This window comes from Myotis brandtii, unplaced genomic scaffold, assembly GCF_000412655.1.
Source record: "Myotis brandtii unplaced genomic scaffold, ASM41265v1 scaffold447, whole genome shotgun sequence".
NCBI classification, from domain to species: Eukaryota; Metazoa; Chordata; class Mammalia; order Chiroptera; family Vespertilionidae; genus Myotis; species Myotis brandtii.
The window spans coordinates 513,743-524,442 of NW_005367108.1; the positions used below are offsets into that span (position 1 = coordinate 513,743).

Here is a 10,700-nt window from a genome sequence, read left to right on the forward strand (position 1 = left end):
GCCCGAAGGCGAACTGCTCCAAGCCGGGCCAGAGAAAGCCACACTCTTCCCCTGCCCTCCTGGGCCTCAGCCTTCTCGGCCTCTTGCTACGTGTCCTCTGAGTTTTGTGTTGGCGTCTCTCATCCTGGGGTCAGAGACTCTGCGGAGGAGAGTGAATGCCTGGCCGCAGCGTGAGGGGCATCACACCTGCTGAGGGAGGAGCTGGGAGTTGGGTGCGGCCACCGTGGCCCTCGTTTGGGGTCCTGAAGACACCATGGGGGTGGGAAGTCAGAAATGCCCCTGCCTGTTCTCAGCCATCCTTCCCGACAATTCCAACTGCTTCTCCACCCTCAACCCTCAAACACCCCGCCCAGTGTAGCTGACCCTGTGTGGCGGTTTTCATCCCCTGCTCTCCCTTCAGTCTCCTGTCCAGATGTCTTCCCTTTACCCACCATCTCACCCAACTACTTCTCCCCTTGCTCTGGGGCAGAAAGTGCAAAATGCAAACACCCAGCAAACGAAAGCAAGAACAAAAACCAAACCGAACTGAACTTCCGACGAAAAGCAAAACGACACTGTGTGGCACTGATTGAACGGGCACCACGCCCCGTCCATGTCCCAGGGAAGCTGCCTTTCAGCTCCATGAGGACTTTTTTGGGGGGTTTAGGGGCCAGCTGGCTTTTAACTGGACACAAATGGTCCTCATAGAAAGGACAGTCTTTACGCCTGCTCCTCCTCCCCACTTGGAGTTCACTGGTATGGATGCTTCTTTCAGGGTGTGAAGCCCACACTGAGTGTGAAGGGAAATGACCCAGCTCTGCAGATGCTGAGCCGGGAGGAAGGAATGCCCCCAGAGGCCCCGCCCTTGCACCAGACACACCACGGAGGCCAGGACACAGGTCACAGGAGGACACAGGTCCCAGGAGACACTGGCACGGTTGCCTTGGTTACCTGCACTTCTTTGAGCAGCTTTGACACTTGGATGAAATTCAGCCGGGTATCAATGGGGCAGTAAATGCATTTCATGGCCAAGGGCTGGTAGGGAGCCAGTGCCTCCAGGTACGAGAAGTCGGGTTCTAAGGAAAGCACAGATGAGATGAATTAAGTGCAGGGAGCAGAGGGGCTGCCCCGCGAGGAGGCAGCTGGTACGGTCAGGGCAAGCAGGCGTCAGAAGGGTGAGCCAGTGAGTCAGTGCTCTGAGGGGCCGGGCTCCCCATCACCAGAGAGAGGAGCCACTTACCCCCAGGGAAAGGGAGAGACCAGGGCGAACCCTGTAGGATGGGGGAGCAATGGCAGGTCTGAGTGTGAATAAAGGGGTCGATGAGATAAATGAGGGATAAATAAGTGGGTGAGAAGAGAAAGCTCTTGTTTGCAACAAAATACCAGTTAATAAATGCAAAAGAAATGATGAAATTGTTTAAAACTCACTATCTGGCAACCATCACAGTAATAATGTATTCAGTCCTGAATCATCAGTAAATGCTACAAAAATTAGATGAAAATTTGAAAAAGACCAGGACATACACACAGACTCAAAGTGTCCCTACAAGAGACAAAATACAGAACAGTGACTTCAGAGCGAAGAAATGTGGCCTGGACCCTGGACTCAAGTGCTCCGGGTCAACACCCAGGCCTGAGGCCAAGCACAGGCCACAGAAAGATGCACCCAGAAGAAAACAGGAAGGGCCTGGACCCCATGGGAGCAAAATGCTACTCCTGTCGGCAGAGCCCAGCGCATCCCGACGGGGACCCACACTGTCACAACGACCAGTTGTTCCCCAAGAGCCACTCGTGCCGTCTGCTTGGCGGGGACGGTTCTCTCCGCCTGAGGAGCTGCCCCCCTGAGCCGAAGACCTGGCTCCCCCCTGGCGTGCACACAGCCTGCCCCCACGTGCTCCACTCACCTGCACACCTGCTGTGCTCACGACAGCTGCTCCAGCACCCACATGTTTACATTAACACCCTCCAGTGGATCCTGTTTCCCCAAGAAGAGCACGTAGGAACCCCCATATGGGCCAGCACAGGGAGGGTGGCTGACCCCCTTTTTACATCCACTGTCCGAGCTGCAATTCCCACCGTCGTCGTAACACAATTGGAAGAACTGGTCCAAAACTCCTGACTCTAGCAGACATCACGCACGACACATCTGTTCTGGAAGCCCAACTAACCAGTTTAAACTTAAATTCATTATTCAGGGTGTCACAGACAATCGCAGAGCCTTGACTTCGTCCAGCTGGCTAAAGAAAAGTTTATACAGAGCAGACACTTCCTACTGTGCAACTGCCCATGAGTCAGCACCTCCTCAAACAGGAGAGACCACCCTTGGTCCCACTGCAGGTGACTTCCCTGCACGGCCCTGCTCAGCAGAACCAGACAGCGGTGAGCTTCCGGGTATCAGGAATCAATGTTCGGTGGCTGACTTCCTCCGCCAGGGCTGCAAGGGGACCCGGGGAAAGAAGCAGCCGGCAGCTGCTCTCTGAGTTCTGCACTTCCTGCCAGTGGGGTGTTGGCAGGAGCGGGCCCGCACCCAGGCTGGCCACGTTCTCCTGCTGGACATAGCGATGTCACCAACACTGACCCAGGCAAGGCCACTCGGTGACCACGATGGACCCAGACAAAAACAAGACCCTCCCGTAATCCTGCCTGAACCACAGCACTGTCCACACCACACACATTACCTACCCGGCTCCACTCTTCCTGCCTCTGGCTACGAGTCACTGAGACACCCAATTGATGTCACACGTCTGTGAACCTGCCTCACGCCTGCCCGTGGCCGCGTTTCCCCTCATCGCCATGAGCCAGTCAGCCCGAGTTTGTTTAAGCACCGAGTGCTCACGGTGGCCTCTGGCTGACGGCACTGTTTCCTCACAAACAGGCTGAGCACAGGGAGGACCCACAGGGTTCCTGACCCCGAAGCTGTGGGCACAGTAGCCTCTGCTCCATGAAGTCAAAGTAACTGTAAGACGGCACCCAAGCAACAGCCCTGCACGAGTGCCTTCTCACACGACCCACCCAACACACAGCTGCCCAGGAGAGGGCCACCTCGGGCCCCAGGTCACAAGGGGAGCCAGGCTCAAGGGGCGGAGGCAGCTTGGCCGAGGGGACAGCAATCTGGATGACTTCAGAGCAAGGTTTTTTACTGCACAGCCCGTAAGACGTTCAAATGTCGAGGCTGTCCGAGGACCTTAAATTGATCACATAATATAGCGATTAAGTAAAAACTCTACTTGGTCTCATTAAAGGACTTATTTTACTCTGAGGGGTTCATTCTCTAGAAAAAACCGCTGCAGTGCAAGCCGGAGCGAACTTTCACCAAAGCAGAAAGATCCAGTTCAGGAAACGAGCCCTAAAGGTAAACAGGCTGGCGACCAGGACTCCCTGAAGCAGTTTACACAGCCCTCCCCTCATCAGTGCGGTGAAACCTGTCTCCGGGAAAGAGCTGCAAACACGGATGCAAAAGCTTTGTCTGACAGTTACTTACCAAGACCTTGTGCTTTATCTGACTCTTTCCCTGGATTCTTTATCCTTTAATATTTATGACAAAAGAGTGTTCATACTTATGCCTTATTTTAAAAACTATCTCTGGCCCTGACTGGTGTGGCTCAGTTAGTTGGAACATCGTTACGTACACCGAACGGTCACAGGTTCAACTCCTAGGAAGGCAACTGATCCATGTTTCTCTCTCACACTGATGGTTCTCTCTCTCCCCCCGCCGCTCCCCCGCTCTCTAAAATCAATAAGCATATCCTCGGGTGAAGATTAAAAAAAATTGTCCCCCTAGCCAGTTTGGCTCAGTGGATGGAGCAGTGGCCTGCAGACTGAAGGGTCCCAGGTTCAATTCTGGTCAAGGGCATGTATCTCGGTTGCAGGCTCGATCCCCGGCCCTGGTTGGAGCGTGTGCGGGAGCAACCAATCGATGTGTCTCTCTCACCCAGATGTTTCTCTCTCTCTGTCTCTCCCCCTCCCTCCCACTCTCTCTAAAAATCAATGGAAAAAAAAATCCTCTGGTGAGGATTAACAGCAACAACAAAACTGCCCCTGGGTCTCTACTTGGTAGGAGCGTTCAGTGATGGTCCCCAGCGGAAAGGGCAGGGCGTGACTTACCTGTGAATATGACAGTGTTGAGACTGGACTTCCCCCAGAGCTCCATGAAATGGACCACGTCCCCAAACCGGAGGGAAGGGTGCCCAGTGAACACCACGCACGGCTGCCTGAAGTCATTGCTGAAGTCGCCGTGGATGCTGGGGTAGTGCTTCAGCTTGTTGGTCTGAATGAGCTAGAATCGATATATAAAACGTTAGCCTGTCTGGGTGGGAGGGAGGCCACAATATGGGAGGGTGACCAGAAGTAAATTAAAAATACAAGTGAATCTCATTATAATTTGCCAAAGATTAACATTTTTTAAATCTACAATGTAACTTTTTCACTCAATGGAAGCTTTTCAGGTTGTTACAGCTGATGTAGTCCTGTCTGCCTTTATAGCGGGGGTGGGAACATCCGGCCCTCGGGCCGTACAGGGCCCACAAAATCATTTTGTCTGGCCCTGCCAAGGCATTAGGGGTGAGTTAATGACATGTTTGACCAAATACAGCAGGCTAATTTTAAAAAATATATATATTTTATTGATTTTTTACAGATAGGAAGGGAGAGGGATAGAGAGTTAGAAACATCGATGAGAGAGAAACATCGATCAGCTGCCTCCCGCATACCTCCCACTGGGGATGTGCCCGCGACCAAGGTACATGCCCTTGACTGGAATTGAACCTGGGACCCTTCAGTCCGCAGGCTGACGCTCTATTCACTGAGCCAAACCAGTCAGGGCGAGCAGGCTAATTTTTAAGTTGGTAATTTTGTATGGCCCTCGAATGGTGTTGTAAATATCCAAATGGCCCTTGGCAGAAAAAAGGTTCCCCACCCCTGCTTTATAGCTTTCTGATACTCCGAGCCCTGGCCCACGAGTCCCCGGTATCAGGTCACCTTCCCAAAACGTGATTCACCAAGTTCTGCCACCAATACACACCTCCCACAAGAGCTACTCTTTACCCACACAGGACCTCCTTTGGAGCAGTAAGCTACTGTGGCAACTTCATAAAAACCAAGGCCAAACTGGCTCTTAGAAGCCTGGGAGCTGTGACATCCTCATCGCACAGAGAGCTAAGTAAGAGGCAGACCGTGCACAGCCCCAAACTTGTCTCAAACGTTTATATTTAGAACCAAAAAGGTCTCCCTTCCAGCCCAATACTAGATAATACCCTCCCAACGTCAGGCCAACCCAAGGCAACACCATCTACAGCCACATCTACAGCCACAGCCACAGACGGCATCTTAGGACCCTGGGCAGACACTGCCTGCTGCCTGGACGCTGCCCCCACCTCCCCACTCCAGCATCGAAAGGTCAGATCCCCAAAATCCAGACGTCAGAGACCCTAGGTGTCCACTAAGCCAAAGGGAATTTCGCCTGGAGGCGCAGTTGAGTGGGTGATGGAATTACCATGGCACGGGTTATTCCTGAAGCAAGCCCTCGTGCAGAAGGGGGTCTGGAAACTGTCATCGGTGTCACGTGCTCCCATGGAACATGCACAGTAGGGAGCAAGCCCTTAACTCCCACTTTCCTCCCAAGTTACAAGCAAACAGAACTGACGTTCTTTCTGTAACCTAGCTGGCCATGGTCGTTACCTGCCCCAGTTAAATGGGTGAGCGCTGTCTAAAAGACAAATAAGTCTACTGTATCCAGAGACGTCAAGGAGATGAATGGGCCTCTAAGAATAGCACGTCTTTGCACGTAACTTGAGTTACTTTCCAGGCATCACCTAGAGTTCCTGCAGTTCTCCTGATCAATGCACAGGACCTAAGATAAATTCATCTCTTGTTTTGCCGCTTGGACCGAACTGTCCAGGGACTACTGCATTTGACCATCCGGAATTACTGCATGCTCTGGCGGGTACCCTACCGCCAGTTCCCTAAAGTGCTTATGCCAATGTAAACATCTTTAAATTATGTATGTTACAAAAAATATAAACAAAACACACACACATATACATAAAACAAAAAATTGGGAGTAATTCTATTGTGTGATAGAGAAAATGGTTAAGAACATTATAGTATGCGCAAATGATACGCCAGATTAGGCTGCAATAATAATACGAGACGCACAGGAAAATGCCGGTGATACAATGTTTGGTGGAAGAAAAAAAATTGAAACAAAACAGGGCACACAGCTACATAGAAACACTCATCCATCCTGTGAGGGAGGGAAATTTTCCTGTTTTTTAAAAATTGAGGTATAATTGACAAGTAACATTACTTCCAGGTGTGCAACATCATCATTTGGTTGTATGTACATCACAAATGGTCACCACAATAAGTCTAGCTGACATCTGTCACTGTATAGTCACACAATTTTTCCCCTTGTGATGAGGACATTTAAGATCTGCTCTGTTAGCAGCTTTCAAGCATTAACTCTGGTCACCATGGGCACATGACATCTCTGTGACTCATTTGTTTATAACTGGAGGTTTGTACCTTTTGACCTCCAATTTTTTAAACTGATATGTTATCATTTTCATCATTAAAACTTCACATCTATGATTAACATAACTGGAAAGACTTTACAATAAAAAATCTGTTATGCAAACATTTTAGTAGATAATAGAACGGAATTCCTCGCGCAGTCAACGGAACAGAGGGAGGCTAAGAAGGGTGAATGCACTGGTAGTACAGTGCTAGTAAGGGGAAGTGATGGACCTGGAGTTAGAACACTCCACTGTCATCGCATATGGGGAACAAGGGCGATGAGCTTACGTAAGGATTTCACTTTTGTCTAATGGCCTGCCACCTCCATCCATGTCCATTCACCTAAAGGTCTTTCTTGCTCTGATCCCAGCAGACCATTTTCTTACCTCTGCATGAGGAAAAGGTGGTTCTGGGAGATACACCTTCGTCTGCTTGTTGTGACAAAGCCTTAAAGAGGAAAAGCGGATAAGCCAGTCAGCTGGGCACACAGGCTCATTGGTGCCACCTAGTGGTCCCAGTGAATAAGTAATAAGCACAAGTAAAAATGTCCTGCAGTGAATCTCAGCATCTACAGAATAAAATCCAGTGTCTATAGAGCACTCAGGACAGAAAACTCTTTTAAGCACTTTTTAACCTTTAAAATTCTTCAATACATTTTTTCTTAAGAAGTAACCTTGTTATTTTGAAAGAATCTTAGATTTACAGGAAAGTTGCAAAGATAGTTGAGCTCCTCGTATGCCCTTCACCCACTGCCCCCCGATGTTAATATCATGCACAACCGTGATAAATTTGTTAAACTAAAACATTAACATCAGTACATTACGACGAGCCGAGTTCCAGACCTGACTGGCATTTCACCAGCTGTCCCGCTAATGTCCTTCTGACCCAATCCAGGACTCCGTGTTGACTGGCTGAGCGCAGTACCAAGGGGAGAGTGACATACCCTTTGCAGAGACACAACTTTCTGCTTGTCACAGCCACTGAGCTGCACTGGCAACTCGAACTGGGGAGTAAGTGTCTCAATCCCCCGGCAGACATGAATGACGTGCACAGGGATGGAAAAGCCTGAGTGTGCACACAGAGAAAGATCCCACCACAACGAAAAGGGGAGAGTCCTGAGGAAGGGCTGAGGGGCAGCATATGAGATGTGGCACAGATGAGGCACACGTTCCTTTTTCATGAGAAACTTAGTAGCACACTGTGTCGGTGAGGCCACCACACCACCCACAGGGATGGCACACACTCTATGTATGTGTTTTCACAGCCCTGAATGCTTGGAAACACCACCCTAGATGAGATGTGGCACAGATGAGGCACACATGCCTTTTTCATGAGAAACTTAGTAGCACACTGTGTCTGTGAGGCCACCACACCACCCACAGGGATGGCACACACTCTATGTATGTGTTTTCACAGCCCTGAATGCTTGGAAACACCACCCTAAGGCACTACTGGGTGCCTGGTGAAAGCTGACCTGTTTCCTCCTCCCGCCCTTCTTCTGGCCAAGGTGCGTTAGATTCAAGCAGGCATCTAAGGAGTCCTAAAAAGGCTCACGGACGTCTTACTGTTCAGTAATTTACTCTCCCTACGTTTGATCAATGTCCTGCTGTAATAAAACTTAATTTTGTCAAATGTCATGCTATTAAAATGAAGATATAGAGTTTTCTTTCAGATTTGGTATTAGAAGTGTAGACAACATGAGCGTGGGCTTTAACATCTTTTTCGCGTCTAGGATGCAATTTTACTTTGTAACAGCAGGCAGAAGACAGCATGTGAGAAGATAAATGATAGCATTTCTGTTGCTAATCTGGAAAGTGCTGGCTAAGTCTTTACCTTTGGTCCTTCCTTCCTTCCCAGCTACTCTTCCCGCAGTTAGCCCTGTGACAGACTTGGCCTTCATTAGCACAGCTTCGCATCACAGATACGGGAACGCCACAGGAGGAAAGTCTCCCAGTACCGTGGGAAGAAGCGGGATCATTTCTGTTCTTACTGCTTGACTGTACTGCCTCAAAGTAGAACTCAGAGAGAACACAGACATACCACTCAGCAAAGATCTGGGAAAACTCGAGGGAGCTGTTAGCCACGGGGGAGATGAAGTAGAAGGGGATGCTGGAGAGGCCGGCCGAGTCGATGTACTGGTACAGGCACTCCAGGAGGTCGTAGATCACCCCCGATGGGTAGCAGGGGACCAACACGTTTCCTCCGTTCCGGACAGTTAGCGCTGGGGAAGTTGAAGCCAGGTAGTATCAAAAGAACAGCTTTATAAAAGTAGAATGGAACTCGTATACAGTATATGGATTTGTTTCATTTTCCTACGTCTGTGGGTACAACCCCCTGCCCGTCTGGGATAGTCCGCTTCTCCTGACGGCCAGGACCAGAGCGGGGAGCCCCGGGCTGGCGAGCAGCGAGGCCTCAGTCAACCTCTCAGTCCCAGGAACAGGACGTGCAACCGAGGGTTGGGGTTTAAAAGTTACCAATGGAAGCTGAGCTTCAGGATAGAAGACCCTTCAAGCTCCTCTTTTTAGCTCCAGCTCAAAACTCTGCTGGGTTTGTCTTTGTTCAGTCTCGGACCCCTGCGGAGTGACCTATAACAAAATAGGCCACGTTTTTCTGCTCGATTCATTTTAGTGGCATTTTCTTTCATAAAAAAAAATGTTTGTCTGTGAGACAATGCTCCCTACATTATTCAAACTATCAAATGAGGAATTGCAACTTCTGGGTGTAATCATATTAGAAGCTATAACTGGCTTAAAAAAAGCTAAGTGTCCTCTCAAGTTTGTTTTTTGTTGGGTTTTCAAAATAGACGGAAGGCACAGCGGTACCCTGAGCACTGGCTGACCTGCTGTTACGAGTTGGTACCGTGGGAAAACCACACCAGCGGGGTGGGAGGGGGTCCTCAAGAGGGTTGGCCCCAGTCCCGCCTCTGCCACAGGCTGCAGGACTCCAGTGTCCTCACTGGCTATATGAGAGTGAACTAGATCAGTGGTTTTAAAGCTTTAGTTTGTAGGAAAATATCCAGAACATGCTGAAAACTCAACTTTCCTTCTGGCTCCCCTTCTGCAGAGCCGGACGTACTAGGCCCGTGGTAGGACCCCCTCATTTGCATTTTTAATAAGTAGCCTCCTTGATCTCGAAGCCCGTGGTTACTGGACCCCACTCTGAGCGACAGTGGATTTGATGTAAGGTCTCCTTTAGACCTGAAGTTCTCTGTGTCTATGATTCCAGATTATGAACAAACATACAAACCAAAGATTCTATCTGAGACTAGTCCAATCCATTTTCCGAGGTAAGAATGAACGGCTTTGACTTAGTATCAGCAAAGAACAACAACAAAAACTATGCTTATTGGCACTGGCCCAGTGAGATCTGAAGGACAACACCTTCGAGCAGAGGTAAATTCACTTATAAATCGCTACAGGTGAAGGGTGTGAGCTCACTAACTCCTCTTTGGTAACTGTTATGGCCTGAATGTTTGTGTCCCCCCAGTCCATACACTGAAGCCCTAACTCCCCTTGTGGTGGTTTATGGGCAGGGCTTTGGGAGGTCATTAGGGTTAGATGAGGGTGGAGCCCCCAGGAGGGGATTCGTGCCCTTATAAGAGGAAGAGACACCAGAGCTGCCTCTCTCTGCTATAGACACAGCAAGAAGGTGGCCATCTGCTAGGAGGGTCCTCACCAGGACCTCACACGCTGGCAACCTACTCGCAACCTTCCCAGCCCCCTGAACAGAGAGGTAAACATCTCTTGTTAAGCCACCCAGTCTATGGTATTTTGTTACAGTAGCCAGAGCTGACTAAGACATTAACCAACCGGCACTTTTCTAAAAGAAAGGCAGGATTTCTTGATTTTATTGACAATTATATTCAAAGGAAAATAAATTTCTTCCAGGTAGCAAAGACCCCAAGTCTCTCAATTTAGTCTTCTCCCCACAAAATAAAAAAATAACACCACCAAATATTCATAAGAAAAAATACACCTGTTCAGTGGTGTCACTGTTGTGAATTTAAAGTCCATGTTCAGTAAGTCCTCACTTAACGTTGTTGGTAGGTGCTGTGACTTTAACCCTTTGAGTGCCAACCAATATCCTAGGAACTATGCTAAAATTGCCAAGGCATTTTTGCTGATTTTACAGCAGTTTAGGAAAAAAATTATGAATCGCAAGTAAATGAAGTTACATATTCAAAAACTTAAGGAAACCTTTACTACATT

General features: G+C 49.1%; 1 protein-coding gene across 1 annotated transcript in view; it reads right to left on the reverse strand.

The window, feature by feature from the left end:
- INTS9 (integrator complex subunit 9) overlaps window positions 1–10,700 on the reverse strand; it is a 116,528-nt gene that overhangs the window by 9,096 nt on the left and 96,732 nt on the right. Inside the window, exons 10-13 of the mRNA XM_005874612.2 lie at window positions 8,533–8,713; window positions 6,879–6,939; window positions 4,084–4,255; window positions 931–1,055 (exon numbers count right to left, since the gene is read on the reverse strand). Of these exons, the coding sequence (XP_005874674.1) occupies window positions 931–1,055; window positions 4,084–4,255; window positions 6,879–6,939; window positions 8,533–8,713 (539 nt within the window). The remainder of the gene's footprint in view (window positions 1–930; window positions 1,056–4,083; window positions 4,256–6,878; window positions 6,940–8,532; window positions 8,714–10,700) is intronic.